The following is a 23,339-nucleotide window of genomic DNA, read 5'->3' as shown; positions in this document are numbered from 1 at the left end:
TATATATATAATTGTCAAAATATGAGCTATAGATTTTTAAATTATGCTCCTGATTATGAGTGACTTATATGATTATATTGAATTGAGTAGTAAGAATCATAAATATTAGAATATTACGATAATGTATTATAACCTTATAGAAGCTTAAGGCTAAAAATGATGATGAAAATGTAGCTCAAATTTAAGTCTAAAAATTTGAAAAAATTAAGTGCTTATGATAGTATGACGATATTGGTGTTTGAATGTAAGAAATTAGAGATGTATTAGAAGCATTATGAGAAAATAATAAGATATAAAAACAAATTTTATGAAATAATTTAAGTTATAAGATGTGTTAACATTGGTAATGTGTGTATAAGATAGTAGAATTGTATTGGATCTTTGATTAGTATTTTATAACAATTTATTAATGTAGATGTGATTAGAATGTTGGATTTCAAAGGAGAAAGCGGATTGTTCACTCTTGTTGGTCTGCATGTGTCATTTCGGGAGACATTGCCTGTGCATGTCTCCCAGAATGGCATACTGTTCCGCATTCATAACTTGAATGCGGAACTTTGACCGACAAGAGTGCATTGTGCACTCTTGTTGGTCTGCATGTGTCATTCCGGGAGACATTGCCTGTGCATGTCTCCCAGAATGAGACAATTTATTGCAATCAGAATACGATTGCAAAACTTTGACCGACAAGAGTGCATTGTGCACTCTTGTTGGTCTGCATGTGTCATTCCGGGAGACATTGCCTGTGCATGTCTCCCAGAATGGGACAATTTATTGCAATCAGAATACGATTGCAAAACTTTGACCGACAAGGGTGCATTGTGCACTCTTGTTGGTCTGCATGTGTCATTTCGGGAGACATTGCCTGTGCATGTCTCCCAGAATGGCATACTGTTCCGCATTCAAAACTTGAATGCGGAACTTTGACCGACAAGAGTGCATTGTGCACTCTTGTTGGTCTGCATGTGTCATTCCGGGAGACATTGCCTGTGCATGTCTCCCAGAATGGCATACTGTTCCGCATTCATAACTTGAATGCGGAACTTTGACCGACAAGAGTGCATTGTGCACTCTTGTTGGTCTGCATGTGTCATTCCGGGAGACATTGCCTGTGCATGTCTCCCAGAATGGCAATACTTTGCATTCATAACTTGAATGCGGAACTTTGACCGACAAGAGTGCATTGTGCACTCTTGTTGGTCTGCATGTGTCATTCCGGGAGACATTGCCTGTGCATGTCTCCCAGAATGAGACAATTTATTGCAATCAGAATACGATTGCAAAACTTTGACCGACAAGAGTGCATTGTGCACTCTTGTTGGTCTGCATGTGTCATTCCGGGAGACATTGCCTGTGCATGTCTCCCAGAATGGCATACTGTTCCGCATTCATAACTTGAATGCGGAACTTTGACCGACAAGAGTGCATTGTGCACTCTTGTTGGTCTGCATGTGTCATTCCGGGAGACATTGCCTGTGCATGTCTCCCAGAATGGCATACTGTTCCGCATTCATAACTTGAATGCGGAACTTTGACCGACAAGAGTGCATTGTGCACTCTTGTTGGTCTGCATGTGTCATTCCGGGAGACATTGCCTGTGCATGTCTCCCAGAATGAGACAATTTATTGCAATCAGAATACGATTACAAAACTTTGACTGACAAGAGTGCACAATGCACTCTTGTCGGTCTGCATGTGCCATTCCGGGAGACATTGCCTGTGCATGTCTCCCAGAATGAGACAATTTATTGCAATCAGAATACGATTGCAAAACTTTGACCGACAAGAGTGCATTGTGCACTCTTGTTGGTCTGCATGTGTCATTCCGGGAGACATTGCCTGTGCATGTCTCCCAGAATGAGACAATTTATTGCAATCAGAATACGATTACAAAACTTTGACCGACAAGGGTGCATTGTGCACTCTTGTTTGTCATCCACTATGATATTTAGAGAAAACACTTTACTTACATTATTTAAAATATTAATTTCCCTATTTAATATTTATTTATTATTTTTTGTGCTTTATATTCCCTATGGCATGTACTGAACTATTTTATAGACTCTACCGAGCTATCTCCACATATAAACATTTGACAATAACACATATATACTCTCTTCATATTCTAGTCTCATGACATATTATTGCAAAAGCTATATTTATACAGCATACCTCATAAAGTCTCATTATATCCCTATCTAAGCGTTCAAAACCTATTTTCCCCACGTAATCTGATTCTTCAGGCTCCGCTGATTCGATTTCTGCTGTCAGATCGTGAAAATATGAATCACATAACAAGATAAATACAAGTTACCCAACTTGATATTTTCCGTAAAAAACTCTTTAAGTTCATGTTCAAACAACATCATTTTAGAAAAATTCAATTTTTTCCAAAAGTGTGTGAATTCAAAAAGTCACAATATATCTAGTTATTACCCAGTATTAATTTTTTAATTTAGTTTTTGAGATATTCATTTTATAATACGTATTATTCAGAAAATTAAATACATTTGTAAGGGAAAACGGAATTAATAACAAATATATGAATATCGTGGAAGAGTCAATTTGAAGAAAACATTATTATTTTGGATTTGTGTTTATCTTGTTATGTGATTCATATTTTCACGATCTGACAGCAGAAATCGAATCAGCGGAGCCTGAAGAATCAGATTACGTGGGGAAAATAGGTTTTGAACGCTTAGATAGGGATATAATGAGACTTTATGAGGTATGCTGTATAAATATAGCTTTTGCAATAATATGTCATGAGACTAGAATATGAAGAGAGTATATATGTGTTATTGTCAAATGTTTATATGTGGAGATAGCTCGGTAGAGTCTATAAAATAGTTCAGTACATGCCATAGGGAATATAAAGCACAAAAAATAATAAATAAATATTAAATAGGGAAATTAATATTTTAAATAATGTAAGTAAAGTGTTTTCTCTAATATCATAGTGGATGACAAACAAGAGTGCACAATGCACCCTTGTCGGTCAAAGTTTTGTAATCGTATTCTGATTGCAATAAATTGTCTCATTCTGGGAGACATGCACAGGCAATGTCTCCCGGAATGGCACATGCAGACCAACAAGAGTGCACAATGCACTCTTGTCGGTCAAAGTTCCGCATTCAAGTTATGAATGCAGAACAGTATGCCATTCTGGGAGACATGCACAGGCAATGTCTCCCGAAATGACACATGCAGACCAACAAGAGTGCACAATGCACTCTTGTCGGTCAAAGTTTTGCAATCGTATTCTGATTGCAATAAATTGTCTCATTCTGGGAGACATGCACAGGCAATGTCTCCCGGAATGACACATGCAGACCAACAAGAGTGCACAATGCACTCTTGTCGGTCAAAGTTCCGCATTCAAGTTATGAATGCGGAACAGTATGCCATTCTGGGAGACATGCACAGGCAATGTCTCCCGGAATGACACATGCAGACCAACAAGAGTGCACAATGCACTCTTGTCGGTCAAAGTTTTGCAATCGTATTCTGATTGCAATAAATTGTCTCATTCTGGGAGACATGCACAGGCAATGTCTCCCGGAATGGCACATGCAGACCAACAAGAGTGCACAATGCACTCTTGTCGGTCAAAGTTCCGCATTCAAGTTATGAATGCGGAACAGTATGCCATTCTGGGAGACATGCACAGGCAATGTCTCCCGGAATGACACATGCAGACCAACAAGAGTGCACAATGCACTCTTGTCGGTCAAAGTTCCGCATTCAAGTTATGAATGCGGAACAGTATGCCATTCTGGGAGACATGCACAGGCAATGTCTCCCGGAATGACACATGCAGACCAACAAGAGTGCACAATGCACTCTTGTCGGTCAAAGTTTTGCAATCGTATTCTGATTGCAATAAATTGTCTCATTCTGGGAGACATGCACAGGCAATGTCTCCCGGAATGACACATGCAGACCAACAAGAGTGCACAATGCACTCTTGTCGGTCAAAGTTCCGCATTCAAGTTATGAATGCGGAACAGTATGCCATTCTGGGAGACATGCACAGGCAATGTCTCCCGGAATGACACATGCAGACCAACAAGAGTGCACAATGCACTCTTGTCGGTCAAAGTTTTGCAATCGTATTCTGATTGCAATAAATTGTCTCATTCTGGGAGACATGCACAGGCAATGTCTCCCGGAATGACACATGCAGACCAACAAGAGTGCACAATGCACTCTTGTCGGTCAAAGTTCCGCATTCAAGTTATGAATGCGGAACAGTATGCCATTCTGGGAGACATGCACAGGCAATGTCTCCCGGAATGACACATGCAGACCAACAAGAGTGCACAATGTCACTCTTGTCGGTCAAAGTTTTGCAATCGTATTCTGATTGCAATAAATTGTCTCATTCTGGGAGACATGCACAGGCAATGTCTCCCGGAATGACACATGCAGACCAACAAGAGTGCACAATGCACTCTTGTCGGTCAAAGTTCCGCATTCAAGTTATGAATGCAGAACAGTATGCCATTCTGGGAGACATGCACAGGCAATGTCTCCCGGAATGGCACATGCAGACCAACAAGAGTGCACAATGCACTCTTGTCGGTCAAAGTTCCGCATTCAAGTTATGAATGCGGAACAGTATGCCATTCTGGGAGACATGCACAGGCAATGTCTCCCGGAATGACACATGCAGACCAACAAGAGTGCACAATGCACTCTTGTCGGTCAAAGTTCCGCATTCAAGTTATGAATGCGGAACAGTATGCCATTCTGGGAGACATGCACAGGCAATGTCTCCCGGAATGACACATGCAGACCAACAAGAGTGCACAATGCACTCTTGTCGGTCAAAGTTCCGCATTCAAGTTATGAATGCGGAACAGTATGCCATTCTGGGAGACATGCACAGGCAATGTCTCCCGGAATGACACATGCAGACCAACAAGAGTGCACAATGCACTCTTGTCGGTCAAAGTTTTGCAATCGTATTCTGATTGCAATAAATTGTCTCATTCTGGGAGACATGCACAGGCAATGTCTCCCGGAATGACACGTGCAGACCAACAAGAGTGCACAATGCACTCTTGTCGGTCAAAGTTCCGCATTCAAGTTATGAATGCGGAACAGTATGCCATTCTGGGAGACATGCACAGGCAATGTCTCCCGGAATGACACATGCAGACCAACAAGAGTGCACAATGCACTCTTGTCGGTCAAAGTTTTGCAATCGTATTCTGATTGCAATAAATTGTCTCATTCTGGGAGACATGCACAGGCAATGTCTCCCGGAATGACACATGCAGACCAACAAGAGTGCACAATGCACCCTTGTCGGTCAAAGTTTTGCAATCGTATTCTGATTGCAATAAATTGTCTCATTCTGGGAGACATGCACAGGCAATGTCTCCCGGAATAGCACATGCAGACCAACAAGAGTGCACAATGCACTCTTGTCGGTCAAAGTTCCGCATTCAAGTTATGAATGCGGAACAGTATGCCATTCTGGGAGACATGCACAGGCAATGTCTCCCGGAATGACACATGCAGACCAACAAGAGTGCACAATGCACTCTTGTCGGTCAAAGTTCCGCATTCAAGTTATGAATGCGGAACAGTATGCCATTCTGGGAGACATGCACAGGCAATGTCTCCCGAAATGACACATGCAGACCAACAAGAGTGCACAATGCACCCTTGTCGGTCAAAGTTTTGTAATCGTATTCTGATTGCAATAAATTGTTTCATTCTGGGAGACATGTACAGGCAATGTCTCCCGGAATGGCACATGCAGACCAACAAGAGTGCACAATGCACTCTTGTCGGTCAAAGTTCCGCATTCAAGTTATGAATGCGGAACAGTATGCCATTCTGGGAGACATGCACAGGCAATGTCTCCCGGAATGACACATGCAGACCAACAAGAGTGCACAATGCACTCTTGTCGGTCAAAGTTTTGCAATCGTATTCTGATTGCAATAAATTGTCTCATTCTGGGAGACATGCACAGGCAATGTCTCCCGGAATGACACATGCAGACCAACAAGAGTGCACAATGCACTCTTGTCGGTCAAAGTTCCGCATTCAAGTTATGAATGCGGAACAGTATGCCATTCTGGGAGACATGCACAGGCAATGTCTCCCGGAATGACACATGCAGACCAACAAGAGTGCACAATGCACTCTTGTCGGTCAAAGTTTTGCAATCGTATTCTGATTGCAATAAATTGTCTCATTCTGGGAGACATGCACAGGCAATGTCTCCCGGAATGACACATGCAGACCAACAAGAGTGCACAATGCACTCTTGTCGGTCAAAGTTTTGCAATCGTATTCTGATTGCAATAAATTGTCTCATTCTGGGAGACATGCACAGGCAATGTCTCCCGGAATGACACATGCAGACCAACAAGAGTGCACAATGCACTCTTGTCGGTCAAAGTTTTGCAATCGTATTCTGATTGCAATAAATTGTCTCATTCTGGGAGACATGCACAGGCAATGTCTCCCGGAATGACACATGCAGACCAACAAGAGTGCACAATGCACTCTTGTCGGTCAAAGTTCCGCATTCAAGTTATGAATGCGGAACAGTATGCCATTCTGGGAGACATGCACAGGCAATGTCTCCCGGAATGACACATGCAGACCAACAAGAGTGCACAATGCACCCTTGTCGGTCAAAGTTTTGTAATCGTATTCTGATTGCAATAAATTGTTTCATTCTGGGAGACATGTACAGGCAATGTCTCCCGGAATGGCACACGCAGACCAACAAGAGTGCACAATGCACTCTTGTCGGTCAAAGTTCCGCATTCAAGTTATGAATGCGGAACAGTATGCCATTCTGGGAGACATGCACAGGCAATGTCTCCCGGAATGGCACATGCAGACCAACAAGAGTGCACAATGCACTCTTGTCGGTCAAAGTTCCGCATTCAAGTTATGATGCAACAGTATGCCATTCTGGGAGACATGCACAGGCAATGTCTCCCGGAATGACACATGCAGACCAACAAGAGTGCACAATGCACTCTTGTCGGTCAAAGTTTTGCAATCGTATGATTGCAATAAATTGTCTCATTCTGGGAGACATGCACAGGCAATGTCTCCCGGAATGACACATGCAGACCAACAAGAGTGCACAATGCACTCTTGTCGGTCAAAGTTTTGCATTCGTATGATTGCAATATTGCCATTCTGGGAGACATGCACAGGCAATGTCTCCCGGAATGACACATGCAGACCAACAAGAGTGCACAATGCACTCTTGTCGGTCAAAGTTTTGCAATCGTATTCTGATTGCAATAAATTGTCTCATTCTGGGAGACATGCACAGGCAATGTCTCCCGGAATGACACATGCAGACCAACAAGAGTGCACAATGCACTCTTGTCGGTCAAAGTTCCGCATTCAAGTTATGAATGCAAACAGTTGCCATTCTGGGAGACATGCACAGGCAATGTCTCCCGGAATGACACATGCAGACCAACAAGAGTGCACAATGCACTCTTGTCGGTCAAAGTTCCGCATTCAAGTTATGAATGCGGAACAGTATGCCATTCTGGGAGACATGCACAGGCAATGTCTCCCGGAATGACACATGCAGACCAACAAGAGTGCACAATGCACTCTTGTCGGTCAAAGTTCCGCATTCAAGTTATGATTGCAACAGTATGCTTCTGGGAGACATGCACAGGCAATGTCTCCCGGAATGACACATGCAGACCAACAAGAGTGCACAATGCACTCTTGTCGGTCAAAGTTTTGCAATCGTATTCTGATTGCAATAAATTGTCCATTCTGGGAGACATGCACAGGCAATGTCTCCCGGAATGACACATGCAGACCAACAAGAGTGCACAATGCACTCTTGTCGGTCAAAGTTCCGCATTCAAGTTATGAATGCGGAACAGTATGCCATTCTGGGAGACATGCACAGGCAATGTCTCCCGGAATGACACATGCAGACCAACAAGAGTGCACAATGCACTCTTGTCGGTCAAAGTTTTGCAATCGTATTCTGATTGCAATAAATTGCCATTCTGGGAGACATGCACAGGCAATGTCTCCCGGAATGACACATGCAGACCAACAAGAGTGCACAATGCACTCTTGTCGGTCAAAGTTCCGCATTCAAGTTATGATGCGGAACAGTATGCCATTCTGGGAGACATGCACAGGCAATGTCTCCCGGAATGACACATGCAGACCAACAAGAGTGCACAATGCACTCTTGTCGGTCAAAGTTTTGCAATCGTATTCTGATTGCAATAAATTGTCCATTCTGGGAGACATGCACAGGCAATGTCTCCCGGAATGACACATGCAGACCAACAAGAGTGCACAATGCACTCTTGTCGGTCAAAGTTTTGCAATCGTTTCTGATGCAATATGTCCATTCTGGGAGACATGCACAGGCAATGTCTCCCGGAATGACACATGCAGACCAACAAGAGTGCACAATGCACCCTTGTCGGTCAAAGTTTTGTAATCGTATTCTGATTGCAATAAATTGTCTCATTCTGGGAGACATGCACAGGCAATGTCTCCCGGAATGACACATGCAGACCAACAAGAGTGCACAATGCACTCTTGTCGGTCAAAGTTCCGCATTCAAGTTATGAATGCAGAACAGTATGCCATTCTGGGAGACATGCACAGGCAATGTCTCCCGGAATGGCACATGCAGACCAACAAGAGTGCACAATGCACTCTTGTCGGTCAAAGTTCCGCATTCAAGTTATGAATGCGGAACAGTATGCCATTCTGGGAGACATGCACAGGCAATGTCTCCCGGAATGACACATGCAGACCAACAAGAGTGCACAATGCACTCTTGTCGGTCAAAGTTCCGCATTCAAGTTATGAATGCAGAACAGTATGCCATTCTGGGAGACATGCACAGGCAATGTCTCCCGGAATGACATGCTTAGAACAATAATGCACTCTATCCTCCCTAAATTCTTCGTATTCCAGTTATTTTCTTCATTTTTTTACTTTTTAAATTTTTTTCTCTAATTTCGAGTAGGGGTAATTTTAGCTAAAAGTGACACACCCTTCACGGGTGTGATTACCGATCGGTAATTTCGACAGTTTAGAATTTAAAATTTTTTATGGAACTGTTGCGAGTTTCATAAAGAATTTAAGGAATATAAGCAAAGATTTGAATCAAAATCTTAGACCTAAGCCGATCGCTTCGCTCGCAGCTTTCTTTATTATTTTAAATTTGCATATTTCCATCAAAAGTTCATAAGGTAAAAAATTTCGTTTATATTATTGCAAAATAAAATCTTCATTATCAAAATAATATTAAATAATAATATAATATAATTTATAAACAACTATTATTTAATAAAGTTTAATTGCCAAGGTTCATCTAATTTTTTGATTTTTAATGTTTTATGAATTTATTTATCATGTATATATCTAATGAAGATTATATATGTAGAAGATAAGTACCTTAATATGTACGTAAATTTTAATGAAATTTATACAACATTATAAAAATTTATGAATAAAAACTTGATATAAAATAACATTTTTTATTTTTACTAAGAAAAAAAAGGTTTTTGATAATAAATTTTTTTTCGAAAAAGTAACAATAATCGTAAAAGGGTATTGATAGGCTTGCTAAAGTAACTAATTTTAGCTGTCAAATACTTTTGTATTTTGAAGTAAATTAGTATAAATTTGTTTTTACTTTTATTTCGAAAAAGTAGCAATAATCGTAAAAGGGTATTGATAGGCTTGCTAAAGTAACTAATTTTAGCTGTCAAATACTTTTGTATTTTGAAGTATATTAGTATAAATTTGTTTTTACTTTTATTTCGAAAAAGTAACAATAATCGTAAAAGGGTATTGATAGGCTTGCTAAAGTAACTAATTTTAGCTGTCAAATACTTTTGTATTTTGAAGTAAATTAGTATAAATTTGATATTATTTTAACTCCCTTTGAAAACCTCAATTTTCCATACAGAGGGAACGGGAATAGCATCCAATATCCCCTGAGAATGGTTGCGTATTCTCAGTTCCCTCTATATTTCGAACGAAGCTCTCATCGGTCTTTTTTTTAATACTAAACGTTTTTTCCCCTGTCACTTTTAGCTAAAATTTGGGTTTGCCCTTGTCGGACGATAAAAATTTTTTACACACAAGATTTTTCTTGGTGAAAAAGACCATCTTCTGTAATAAACAGAAATTCATCAAAAGTGATAGCTCTCAATTTTTTGACATTTGTAAATTCTAAATTGAATGAGAAAAATGAAATAATACTAAACATAATACAATATTCTAGATTTAATTATAATTAGGAAAAAGTTAGTTTTGAGAGTACTTTTCATAGGCATATAGAATGAAATCTTCTGAAAAATAATATCACATAAACCCATATTATTTTCTAATATATAACTATTTTATATAAAAATCAAATTCAATGATCTTAAAAGCGAATGATAAACCTCAAAAATTTACGAATATAATGAGTAATAAATTAATCTATCATTAAAACCATATGAAATATCAATTTTTTGCTTTACCCTAATTTTTGCGGACAATTAGCAAAAAATGTTAAATGTTAACACTCAGTCCATTTGAATATGAAAAATAAAATTGACTTGATTAAATGTTTTTATTTATCATGCAATTCTTCTTGCGACCAAAGATTTGAATAAAAGTTCAAAAAATAAGATAGCTTAAAAAATAATATACGGTAGTGTTTACTAATAGATGAATAGTATATAAATTCTATTAAAATGGATTTGATCAAAAAAAATATATAAATTTTGATCATAAATAAAATCGTTTTAAATTACTTCTTCATTTAAATTATAACAATTATTTTTGGTTTTATATTTTTTTGGATCAAATCCATTTTAATAGAATTTATATACTATTCATCTATTAGTAAACACTACCGTATATTATTTTTTAAGGATACCCTTACGTGTCAGATTTTTTGCGCATACGAAGAAGTCATGCTAGACATGAGCTATAAACCTGAAATTTTAGCAACATATTTAAAACTTTTTAAACTACAATACACTTTAATATTCAAGAACAAAAATATTCTTTTTAGAAATTACATAATTATTTTATGTGAAATCTCTATAAAAACATATTTTGCGAGCGTAACTTTTTTCTTTATAAGCACCTTATATGACTGATAAACTGTGAAGGCACATAATTGTTAATTCATAGAGTTGATATGTTTCCAAAATTGAGAGGAAATTTGAAAATTGAATACCCTTTCAATTCAATTTTCAAAGATATCAGCTCCTTCAATAATTGAAGGACGATTTTGATCATTTGCTCTTAAAACAAGTATGCCATGGAGAAAAAAGTTACGCTCGCAAATCTGAAATATAAATATCATATAAAAAAATTAAATTTCTAATTTTTTACTCTATAGATATTATTGGCCACTTGTGTAATGCATAAAAGTTTATGTCATATGCATACATTTGGAAGTATGGGAGACGAGGGAAATTACTTCTATGAGGCACTAGGATTTTTAAAAATTTCTCTATCGGACTCACCATTCAATTTCTCGAAAATTAAAAAAAATCAATAATAGCTAAAATGTATTATGCATAACAAATTTTAATGTTACACGGTATTTTTTGAACTTCATGACATGAATTTTCTTTATATTATTTTTTTTTTTTGGATTTTCTATGATTTATGCGATAGTGTTGTAAACAGAAATTCATCAAAAGTGACACCTCAGAAAAGCTAAAATATTGAATTTTTGGAACTTTTGATAGAGCACGTTTTTAAATATTAATTTAAGTAAATGTATATTTTGTAAAGATTCTTTTTAATAAAAAAATAAAATTTTGAAGAAGAACACAAAATCTTCTGAAAAATAATATCACATAAACTCATATTATTTTCTAATATATAACTATTTTATATAAAAATCAAATTCAATGATCTTAAAAGCGAAGGATAAACCTCAAAATTTACGAATATAATGAGTGGGAATATAATGCTTATCTATCATAAAACCATATGAAATATTCCCACTCATTATATTCGTAAATTTTGAGGTTTATCCTTCGCTTTTAAGATCATTGAATTTGATTTTTATATAAAATAGTTATATATTAGAAAATAATATGAGTTTATGTGATATTCTTTTTCAGAAGATTTCATTCTATATGCCTATGAAAAGTACTCTCAAAACTAACTTTTTCCTAATTATAATTAAATCTAGAATATTGTATTATGCTTAGTATTATTTCATTTTTCTCATTCAATTTAGAATTTACAAATGTCAAAAAATTGAGAGCTGTCACTTTTGATGAATTTCTGTTTATTACAATAGGCTGGAACAACATTGTAAGTGCAATGATATCATTTATAGAGAAATCTAAAATTTCAGCATTCAGAACTCGCAACCACAAAAATATTCATTTGCTAAGTAAGTAAAGTTGATTAAGTTCGACACTTAGCTTTTATACGTAAAACCAAGTGTGTATTGTTATTTCTTGTTAAATTATTGAGAAAAAAATAAATTGTAAGAGAAACGATACTGATTATTGAAATAATATTGAGGGTAGCTGCAGACTTCTTCATTAACATGCCGGAATTTTGTTAATCTTGGTTTTCTATCATAAAATCTGTCGAAGAATCTAAAAACGGAGATATGAAATAGAGATCATGTAAATCTAGAGTATCCTGTCAGAAAAATAGACTAAGCATGTAACCCTTTTTTGGTCATAAACACTTTTTACCACTTAGTCATACAGATGATCATTAAATTTAAACGAGCACTTTTTGTCAGAATTTATTCTTTTACAAAGACAGAAGATTTTAGTATTATTTAATATTAGTGCTGTAGCAAAATTCAAAAAACGGTGAAAATTCAGTGAATTTGTGAATTCACATTTTTTTTCGACATTTTTCTTGATATATCCATGCACATTAAGAACACAGCTTTGATACGCTTAAAAAAGCATATTTCATATGAAATTGTTAAAGAAATAAACAATTTATATAAAAATTGCACTTATGGGCAGTTTAGATATATAATTTATATATAACATATATACAAATCCATAGACAAAGTGCAATAACTACAATGTTGTAGAAAATTACAGCAGAAATACTGACTTTTTGAAGGATAATAAGAATTCTTCTAAATGTTGTATTTTTATAATTTGATTGATTTTTTTTACTATTTCTTTAATCTTTTATGAATAATAATTATTTTTAATATATGTGCTATTAAAATTTCAAATTTTGACTAATATATCTAAGTTATCTGAACGAAACATTTAGAAAATATCATACTTACATTGAAATAGCAAGTAGAGCATATTAATAGCAAGTTTCTTGGCTTTATATCTATCATCTATTGTTGTTTGATCAAACAAAATTCACTCTATTATATGGTGTCAATTAATTAAAACAATTTTTAATAGTTATTATTTAGTGCGAATAAGTGCAAACTCATAAATGAATAACTTAATAGTAGAAATGAATTATCTGATATAAATCTCACATTTTGTCCATCAGAAATACTTTAATTGCATACGCATAACTATTAGTAATACGTCTGGAGTGTCAATTAATAACAATCCCACAACAAGTAAAATTCAGATTTTTATTAAACTTATTTTTTCCTAAAAGTTTTCTCAAATTACTATATATACATATGTGGATAAAATAATAGTAATATTGTATAAAATTAGATAATTTTTTTATTTGAGAACCTCTCAAAAGTTCATTCAATTTATCAATTGTTTCAGTTTGATGTATATTCATTTCTGGAGCCTAAAACTTTAGCAATCATGACAATATCATATTCTCTTTCTAACTACGCAATGTAAGGGTATCCTTAAGCTATCTTATTTTTTGAACTTTTATTCAAATCTTTGGTCGCAAGAAGAATTGCATGATAAATAAAAACATTTAATCAAAGTCAATTTTATTTTTCATATTCAAATGGACTGAGTGTTAACATTTAACATTTTTTGCTAATTGTCGTCAAAAATTAGGCGTAAAGCAAAAATTGATATTTCATATGGTTTTATGATAGATAAGCATTATATTCCCACTCATTATATTCGTAAATTTTGAGGTTTATCATTCGCTTTTAAGATCATTGAATTTGATTTTTATATAAAATAGTTATATATTAGAAAATAATATGAGTTTATGTGATATTATTTTTCAGAAGATTTTGTGTTCTTCTTCAAAATTTTATTTTTTTATTAAAAAGAATCTTTACAAAATATACATTTACTTTAATTAATATTTAAAAACGTGCTCTATCAAAAGTTCCAAAAATTCAATATTTTAGCTTTTCTGAGGTGTCACTTTTGATGAATTTCTGTTTACAACACTTCTTATAACAAATCATTATTTACAGCTTACAAATAAAAAACAAAATATATAAATAAATAGGAATTATGAATTAATTTTCAATTTCAACATCCTTACCTCTGACATACAATGATAAAAATTGATATCCGATTGCTCCTCCTCTTGGGATCACATAACACCAATTTTCATCGATCACAACATATTCGCCTTGTAAATCAAGTCTCTTATAAAATTTAAAAGAGGCATGACCATCTCTTCCGAGTGTAAGTGAAACAATGGCAAATCTGATAAATATGATATGTGAATGTTCATGAAGCAGTTCAATTTGGTCTGGCTGAGCTTCTTGAGATTCGCGGTCATTTGCAATGAAGAGGTATCTATTCACATGAGTAATCTTCTTATTCTCGAAATATTCTTTGAAATTTCCATCTTCAGGAAGTTTTAACATGTTAACACATTGAGCTTGATTATTCTCATCAATGAATTGAATCCCGCATAAATGTGGGTTCATAAAAGATGAAATAATGAGTCGTGGATCGCCTTGTTGTTCAAAATGAAGCATATTATATGTTTTTCCTGGTGAAATCGAAGTAGATCTTCCCATACGTTCTAATATTTGTAGGATATGGAGAAGATCTTCTTGTTTGGAATCTTCTTCTCCAACCTGAAACAATTCTAAAACTCTTGCACCATTATCTTCTTCGATTCGAATATTTTCAAGGATAATGATAGTCAAGAACAATTGCATGGCGGCATTTAAGGCGCTTCGAGAATCATCGAGCCTGATGATTTGTGAATTTACCCTCTCTGTGGCATAATGATTGTGACGTCTGATCTCGTTAAATATTTCTGAGTAATGAAGCTGATTGGTTAACAAAACATCAAATCGCGGAGCATATTCCACAGAGTCCATAAAAGATGCTCCGCTTCTTGATGCAAGGCAGTGTATCAATTGATCTGTGAGTTCAAAATTAATCAGATCAATTTAGAAATATTTATTTCATAATATTGAATGAATGTATAAATCTAAATAGTATATTATCAAAAAAAAAATAAAAAATAAAAAAATAAAAAAAAATAAAAATAAAAAATTAATAATAATAGTACCATCACCACAATTAGCAAATTCAAAAGATATATTGTTGCATGCTAAGATCAGTCATAATGTAAACCTCTCAATTTTATTGTCGTGGGAAGTATCTCAATTCCTTCAAAAAAATTGAAAAACTATTTAATTTTAAAAATATATGTGCTTCTTAAAATGAATCAAAAAATTTTTATTATAAAATAATATATAATATTAAAAATCCCACAACATTTTTTACTTTACATAATCGTACTTCCTCGACGATTAATTTCCACTCAATTTCTATCGTTGACCGAACTTAGCATGCAACAATATGAATTGCTATCGATCTCTTTCAAACAAACACATAGAAATTTTGATTAAGTATTTCAAATTTTTATATGAGATAAATATTGAACAGATAAAATATAAAACAATTTTTAATAATAAATATAGATATTTATTTTGTAGCCATTAAAATTTCTCGGCTATCTAATAAAATTTTGTGAGAACGTAATCTTTTCAAATTTAGTATCAATCTTTGGTCTTTTATTGTTCTCTCACATGTTGCTTCTGAAGGTGAAGCGGAGATAACACGAAGGGCGATATCTGCAAAGATTGATACATTGCCATCTCTATGAGAGATTTCTTCCCAACCGTATTCTTGACGTTCTTGAATCATATCATCAGAGAAGATATCATTATCACTATTAATATACGTGTTAAATAGTGTAATAATATCTGTTATTGTTTGACCCGGAATACGAAATTGTTCCAAAATACTTTTGAGATACTGCCTAGCTGCAACAAAATGGTTAACCGGCTGATTTGAACTAGATGTTACATCTGCGAGATCAAGCATAGGAGGGTCAATTGTAGCAGTTACCTGACGAATTGATCCCTCCTCAACCATATCAAGAGAAACTTCAGTCGAACCTTCTTCAAAGATAGAGTCCATATAGATAGATTGAATGTCTTCTACTGGATTAACGAAAGTTACGTTTGTAATATCAAATGAATTAATTGCCGGAGATTCGTTGATCTGCGCTCCGTGGACGAATTTTTGGTTGAAATAATACCTACCTTTCGGTGTAAAAGCGAAGGCTAAGCACCAAAGACCTCCAAAGTCCGATCCAAGGGTATAGTTCAACAACGATCTTGAAAGGATTCCAGCAAAAGGATTGTTGTTGCTGCTGGAAAGGTATTGGAGTGCTTCAATACCCTTGCAAAGCCATACGTAGCAATCAGATATCTTGGTTTTATCTGATTCGAACGTGGAAATAAGCTTCTTGAGAATTGCCAAGCAGTCTCTTAAGAACTTGATGTTTTCAATATCAATACGCGTATATCTTGAAATTTTGTCTTGATACTTGATAATAAACATACAAATATTATAATCATAGATCCACCTGGTGGATACATGCTTTGGACAGAGAGCTCCGATGTCTTCAACATGGATTCTACAAAGAGCTGATATTTCGTGGATATGTTTCACAATTGCTCCTAATGCTACGTCTTTTGTTGTCATATATTGATAACAATTATGAATCCTGTGGCATAAACACGGGATAAACAAGATTTTGAATAACCTTGGGTCATTTGAGTTGTAGAACGATTGATTCCATCCTTTCTGAAAACATTTCAATTGCGCTTTATTGCCATCGCAAACTACACTGCTGATCTTAACATCTCTAATGAAGATTCTGTTAAATCCTTGAGTAAGCGAGTGGATATAATCTTCAGATGTTCCACCATTCATTTGGATTGACTCAACAGGATAGGGCCGCTTGCTTTGCAGAGGATTTGTGAGGGAGAAGTCCAGATTGTGAAACTGCTGAGTCTTCCCCTCATCAATGGCAACACAGGTACAGGCAAGCTTAGCAAACTCATCAACTTTTGCAACATGGATTGAATTTGCAATTTGTATCATTGTTTGCCTTAGTTTGTCAGTTGAAATAGGCTGGTATATTTGAGAAGCTAGTTTATCAACATTGATGTTAACATTGTGTAACTGTGGGAACTTCAATATCATCGAGTCTGCAGTATACATTATAATGGTTTTAACTAGCTTTGTAAACTCTGGGCTTGAGAAGGTATTCAGAGCCAAGTTAAATCTTCCAGTAAATGTAGCAAGCTGTTCATAGATATCCCCTAACGATATAGGTGTAAGCCCTGTTGCTGGGACGTTTTGATAGTATTGATCGATTGTTTGTTGTGATGCTACTTCTCCTGGTGTGCATATGTGCCGTTTGTTTTGGATCAGAGGATCATTTTCGTCAAATTTGTCTATTAGACCATCAGAACCTTTATACTGCCCTTGAAAATATACTGCGAACATAAATGCGTTAGTTCTATTTGAAAACAAAACTCTTCTAAATGCTATTGCCTTTGCATCTGAAGGACTTTGAAGCCAACGAATTGGATAGTCAAACCTGTATGCTCGGGATGAAATTTCTTCATCTGAAATAGTCTACCAGCATTTGTAAAGATATAGTCTAACGGTTTTGTATCTGCTACTTTTGTTCTTTGTTTTTCAACCTGAAGCATTTAATATATGTAAAAATATATTGTTTTAAAATGGTATGCCATATAGCTTCTTGAATTTGTTAAGAAGTATTTGAACGTATTTTCCATCTGTATCTCTAGTGTTTACATAAGCATAGCCCGCCTTAGTAAAATATACTTGTAATTTCCTATAGTTTACGCCGGTATAAAAGTAGAAAGAGTCTTGTTCTTCGCTATAGTAGTAAAACTCAAACGTATGCTTGCCATAGTCTGTAATTTCAATTGTTTCATCTTCTAGTTCGTCGACAAATTCGAATACAATATCTCCAAATTTGCCTTTGTTCTTATTGTTTTCAGAACGAGTGACCCAACGTAAGTTTTCAAGTCTATTGTCGTTTTCTATATGGTTTATATGGTCTACAAAAGGTAAATTGTTAGGATTCAGTATAAAATGAGTTGCAATGACAACATGTTTAAGATATGTGTTTTCCACCCATCTTCATAATAGCATATCCGTCATTTGCGTCCCATTCGCTTAAAACTCTTTTTGTCTTTTTGTTTCTGACTTAAAATGACTCACAACAGTGAATTTCATATTTCTCATCTAACAAACAAGTTTCCTTCAACTTGAGGTTCACTAACATCGAAAGGCATGTCCATAAGACGTTCTTCTTCTAACCTCTCTAGTCTGTTTGGATAATTGGCACGTGTTGTTTCCAAATCCATTTCGTAGCGAAGACCAGACAATTTGTCATAGACTTTTATGGGTCTTCCCTTCCTATATTTAAAATTCTTCGAAACTCTCCAACCATATCTTTGTAACTCTGCTTTTATTCTAGCAGACTTTCTATCCATTCTATATGGGGGCATTTTTATAAAAATAAAAAATTTTTTTTTTCTTTACTTTACATAACCGCCTGCTGCCATAAGTCTTTGACGCCAACCCATACCAGCTAATGAAGGTTGACTTGGTTTAGTTTCCAAACTAAACTTTGGTTTTGGTTTATCTTCAGTTTTTGGTTTTTCTTCTTCTATCGGTTTTTCGTCACTTTTCGGTTTCTCTGACTTTACTTCACTTGCAGGAACAGTTGTGTCGTCAACATCTTCATAAATATCATATGCCATTTGTTTTTGTTTTCCTTTCAACTTTTGTGTTTGTTGTAAAGTTTAGAATATTTCGACTCTAAGTCAATGAGATGTTCTATAATGAACTGTTGGTCAGTGAAGTAAACTTTTCCATCTGTTGTCTCGAAAGCTCCTTCAGACTTCAATATTTTATTTGTGAGAGTCTGTTTCTTTTTGAGATACTAGCGTTCCATTTTTATGAAAAGTGACTTTGTAGTTAGGGTTTGTATTTCCAGACCTGGCACTTTCTATTATTGAATTTTTCTCTTCATCTGTAAGTTCTTTGACAGGTTTTGACAATGGTTCTGAACTTTTTGTTTGTGGTGTCAAATCTACCGTTTCAACTTCTTCGTCATTTCATCTCAGTAAAAATTTTAGTTTGGTTTGTTTTCAACTGGTTGTTGAGGTTTTTTAAGTCGGTCTAAAACTTCCTGAGGTATAGGAAGAACTTGACAAACACGTGGTGTAACTGCTGGAAGTCGACAAATCCATCTTGAACCCATTTGTCTCAATGCTGTATTGTTCATTTCATCTCAGTAAAAAACTTTACATTCCCACAGTTTGGGGCGGTTGAGGTTGGTTATTGTTTACCCACTGTTGTGCATGGTTATATCCTCTGTTAAAGAATCTTTCACCTTGGTCCATATAGTGTCCTGCTTGGTTATAGTAGTCATTTGCTTTGTTATAATAGTTTCCTGCTTGTCTTCCTACATTGTCCATCCATCCTTGAACTTTTCCTCTTGTTTCAGGATTTGGAATAAGATTTGTTGCATCTCGTGCTACATCCCAACCTTTCTGTACAGTTTGTATAATAGGTTGTGCTTTCTCTTTAAGTATACCTAATGTACTCAAAATCTCCTTCCAACTCCAAATACACCTCTGGCTATTGTTCCCACTGCGGGCAAAAATCTGGATGCAACTCCTGCTAATGCGCCAAATAAACCCATTTCTTATGGGTTAAAAAATGACGAATCCAAACAAGGACCCCTATGTTTCTAAAGCGACAAAGAAAGCACTCATGGTAAAAATCTTTAGTTCAACACCAAATGCTTGTTTATGGATATCTTGGAAAACATTCCGAGAGTTAGAACAGATGGACCACCATACTGGCTAATATTTGTCGGTCAAAACACAAGATACTGTGAAGCCATACCATTATGGTCCAAAAATATTTTAGATGTGAAAACTGCTTTGACAATATTCGTTGACAAATACCATCCAACAAAACTGACATCTGACTGTGAAAGTTCTTTCAAATCAGATGATGTAAAAAAACTATCTGCGTTCAAAAAATGTAAACCAATATTTCATTGTCGACCAAAACCATTCTGCTCTTGGTGTCATTGACGGTTGTATAAAAATGTTAAAAGACTTAAACCAACCACAAGGTGGTGAAGCAAATGAAATGTCATATGACGACAAGTATAGACACTTCTCCATGGCAAAGATGAGACAAGTTTTAAATATTTACAATAGCCGTAAACAAAAAGGTTTGGGAAACCACTCCCCCGAAGAAATGAAAAACAACCCTGACTTAGAGAAAGACTATATATTTAATAATTTAGTCAAAAGAGAACAAACAAGAAAGAATGCCGGGCTTCAAACTTCAGAAAGGTGACAAAGTAAAAATAGAAATACCTAAACGCGACATATGAAAATACTATTGACTATGACAACAATGGGAACCCGACAGGTACTCACATTCGTGTTCGTAAAAATAGAAGAAAGTATACAAGAGAATATTATGAAGTTTTAGGCAAACATGGCAAAATGTACACACTGCAAGCAGAAGATAAAACTACTATTGTCAGACCTCGTTTCAAACTTGTCAAAGTTCAAGGTGGTATACTTTCAAAGACAGTTCCTAACAAATATAAGACAACTCCTGACGAATATGCTAAAGAAGTTGAAAATGACGACTAAGCATTTCTATACCATGCGTAAACTGTCATGTAAGGTGGCATGTATTCTTTACTTTGTCCGTTGTTTGCGTATATCCCGAAACGCGATGTGTATGGTTTCCTCCTCCCTCAGTGTTACTCCAGTAACAATTTATAGCAAACTTAACGTTGTCTTTAACATCATATCTTTTACCTTTTGTCATTCCTGACCAATCCAATATCTATGCTTATGCCAACCTGCTTGAGATGTACTTAAATCTATGTAGTGACTGTGTGCAGGTAAATTTTCACCTGAAATCGTTTTACTTCCACCTGTTTCTTTGAGAGTTTGCACAATACAAAAACCTGTCGACTATTTGAGTCCAAGTTCCAAAACCAGAACTGTTTCTGGTCTGGTAGAGTTCATTGACGTATAAATAGAGCCTATAGGATATAATGTTTGAAGTATTTCTGTCTTTAATGTTTGAAGCTCTGTTTTGTCTGCTTTCTGTCATATAAATCTTGAGCAGTGAATTTAATATTATGTTCATCCTTCATGACATAAACATCTTTACATCTAATGTTTCTCATCGTCGTTATGTCGTCATCCGATGTTAAACCTTGTGGAAAGTTAGGAGGTTTACAATATAATGCATCCCACCAGTTTCTTCAACCGTTCCTTCAATACTTTCTATAGCAACAGTTGTGAAGAAATCATGTGTATGGTTCTTGTCTGCTTTCTTTTCAAGGTAACGTTTAAGTCTGTTATTTCAGATATAGAATGTGTATGTCCAACGGCACTTTTCCTGTTTAAGGTTTCTTGTAAGTTTGTAATATTTGCAATGGTATGTGTAGTTCCAACGGCACTTTTCCTGTTTAAGGTTTCTTGTAAGTTTGTAATATTTGCAATGGTATGTGTATGTCCAACGGCACTTTTACTGTTTAAGGTTTCTGTAAGTCTGTTATTTCAGATATAGAATGTATATGAGTCTTTTTAGAATATTCGTTTTCAGCTCTTGTCACTTCACTTGACATTTTATTGTCAACATATGTTTTGTCTGCTAGTTCAGGATGAGTATGTTCTTTTTTGCATAAGCATTGTTAGCTCTTTCTTCTTCTTTTGCTATTGCATCGTCTACATATTCTTTGTCAGCTTTGTTGTCAACATCTGCTTTCAAAAGAAGTTCATTTATAGGTTTCTCGTTTAAAGTTCCTTTTGTTGGATTTATACAGACAGTATTGTTCTTCTTGTCTTGAAATAGAAACTCATCTGTCATTGGGTTTAATGTCAGTTTTAAGTTTCCTTCTTTCAATGACTCAGATATCTTAGAATAGTTTGAAAAGTTTGTTGTGTTCTTATTTAGAGTTGCATAATGAGTTGTCGGTTGTGTTGTATTTCTCTTATGGAAGCAATATCTTTCGACATTTTTATTCTAGATAAAATATGCTTTCAATAGAAAAAGAAAATTCAGTAGTTGCTACAACTAAACCATTAGATGAACTTTTTACTAATGTCGGTCAAAAGTTTGAGACAGAGACCGTAAAGCATGAAGGCTATCGTTTTGACTACCCATTAAGATGGCTAAGAGACCCATCTGTCACAAAAGCTATTGGCTTTCGTAGAATGAAGTTCATTTCAGAAGCCATAACATGGTTTCCCATTTACGGTCGGTTTTGAAGTTCGATACTATAACAAAGAAAAACGTATGTATGAGAAATTTGAACAGGGAAAACTTTTACAAGTTAGTTTGCTTGTAAATTTAGAAACAACTCTTCAAGCTTTTCAAGAAAAAATAAACGATATTATATCGAATATGCAAACCAGTATAACATTGACGAGGGAGAGTACCATCTCGATATTATTTATGAAGGAAAAATGCAACTGTTAAAATCAATAGAATAGAAGACCTTGGAGAAAACGTTTATATTTCTACAAAATATAACAACTTGGCATGGTATAGATTTATGAGGATGTTAAATCAGCCTGCAGCATATCCAGTACACCCAGACTTTTATGAAGTCGAAAACCCTAATGGAACATATGAAAATGTTTTCGACCAAGATGCTATATTGTTCATGCTTCATTTTCTGGCGCCCAAAACTCTTTCTTAGCTTGGCAAATGACTTTTACGAAAAACCTACAAAGTTATACGAACCACCAAGTGGAAGTATTTCAGACTTTCAAGTATGGTTTACTACAGATGGAAGAAAAAGAATAATTCCATTATACCATGCGTTTTACTTAGAACTTAGTTTCATATACAACTACTATCGAACGGTAAAAATATAACTTTTTAATAGGTTGAGGTGTTGGATTTGGTTGCAACTAGACTGTGGTGCAGGTTCAGGCTGTTGTATAACAGGAGCTTGTTCTTCTGGTTCAGGGTCTTTAGGTATAATACCAACAAACTGACCTACCCTTTTACCAATATTTTTGACACCGTTCCAAATTC

The 23,339-nt window shown here is 35.3% G+C and overlaps 5 protein-coding genes across 5 annotated transcripts, besides 6 other annotated features; all 5 read right to left on the bottom strand.

The window, feature by feature from the left end:
• The first annotated feature begins 9,004 nt into the window (after nucleotides 1-9,004).
• Nucleotides 9,005-10,104: a mobile genetic element.
• A 63-nt stretch (nucleotides 10,105-10,167) lies between these two features.
• Nucleotides 10,168-10,204: a mobile genetic element.
• Nucleotides 10,205-11,670: 1,466 nt separating this feature from the next.
• Nucleotides 11,671-11,708: a mobile genetic element.
• A 556-nt stretch (nucleotides 11,709-12,264) lies between these two features.
• Nucleotides 12,265-12,301: a mobile genetic element.
• Nucleotides 12,302-14,291: 1,990 nt separating this feature from the next.
• Nucleotides 14,292-14,329: a mobile genetic element.
• A 72-nt stretch (nucleotides 14,330-14,401) lies between these two features.
• On the bottom strand, nucleotides 14,402-15,223 carry TVAGG3_0479160 (DNA binding; the record flags this gene model as incomplete). Its single annotated transcript, XM_001282575.2, has 1 exon — nucleotides 14,402-15,223. The coding sequence occupies one exon, from the start codon at nucleotides 15,221-15,223 to the stop codon at nucleotides 14,402-14,404; it is 822 nt and encodes a 273-aa protein (XP_001282576.2).
• A 613-nt stretch (nucleotides 15,224-15,836) lies between these two features.
• Nucleotides 15,837-16,058, bottom strand: TVAGG3_0479150 (uncharacterized protein; the record flags this gene model as incomplete). The annotated part of the gene is made up of 1 exon (XM_001278933.2): nucleotides 15,837-16,058. One exon carries the CDS (start codon nucleotides 16,056-16,058, stop codon nucleotides 15,837-15,839), a length of 222 nt encoding a protein of 73 aa, XP_001278934.2.
• A 549-nt stretch (nucleotides 16,059-16,607) lies between these two features.
• Nucleotides 16,608-17,426, bottom strand: TVAGG3_0479140 (ribonuclease H-like family; the record flags this gene model as incomplete). The annotated part of the gene is made up of 1 exon (XM_001288801.2): nucleotides 16,608-17,426. A coding segment is annotated over one exon (819 nt), but the record flags the coding sequence as incomplete, so codon positions are not given.
• Nucleotides 17,427-18,496: 1,070 nt separating this feature from the next.
• Nucleotides 18,497-22,064: a mobile genetic element.
• TVAGG3_0479130 (phage tail repeat-like family) lies at nucleotides 18,782-19,006 on the bottom strand (the record flags this gene model as incomplete). Its single annotated transcript, XM_051235790.1, has 1 exon — nucleotides 18,782-19,006. The coding sequence occupies one exon, from the start codon at nucleotides 19,004-19,006 to the stop codon at nucleotides 18,782-18,784; it is 225 nt and encodes a 74-aa protein (XP_051093614.1).
• On the bottom strand, nucleotides 19,381-19,533 carry TVAGG3_0479120 (uncharacterized protein; the record flags this gene model as incomplete). The annotated part of the gene is made up of 1 exon (XM_051235789.1): nucleotides 19,381-19,533. One exon carries the CDS (start codon nucleotides 19,531-19,533, stop codon nucleotides 19,381-19,383), a length of 153 nt encoding a protein of 50 aa, XP_051093613.1.
• Nucleotides 22,065-23,339: the final 1,275 nt, after the last annotated feature.

This window comes from Trichomonas vaginalis, chromosome II (genome assembly GCF_026262505.1).
Source record: "Trichomonas vaginalis G3 chromosome II, whole genome shotgun sequence".
NCBI classification, from domain to species: domain Eukaryota; phylum Parabasalia; order Trichomonadida; family Trichomonadidae; genus Trichomonas; species Trichomonas vaginalis.
Note: the sequence above shows the minus strand (reverse complement) of the source record. Positions and strands in the feature narration are given on the sequence as shown.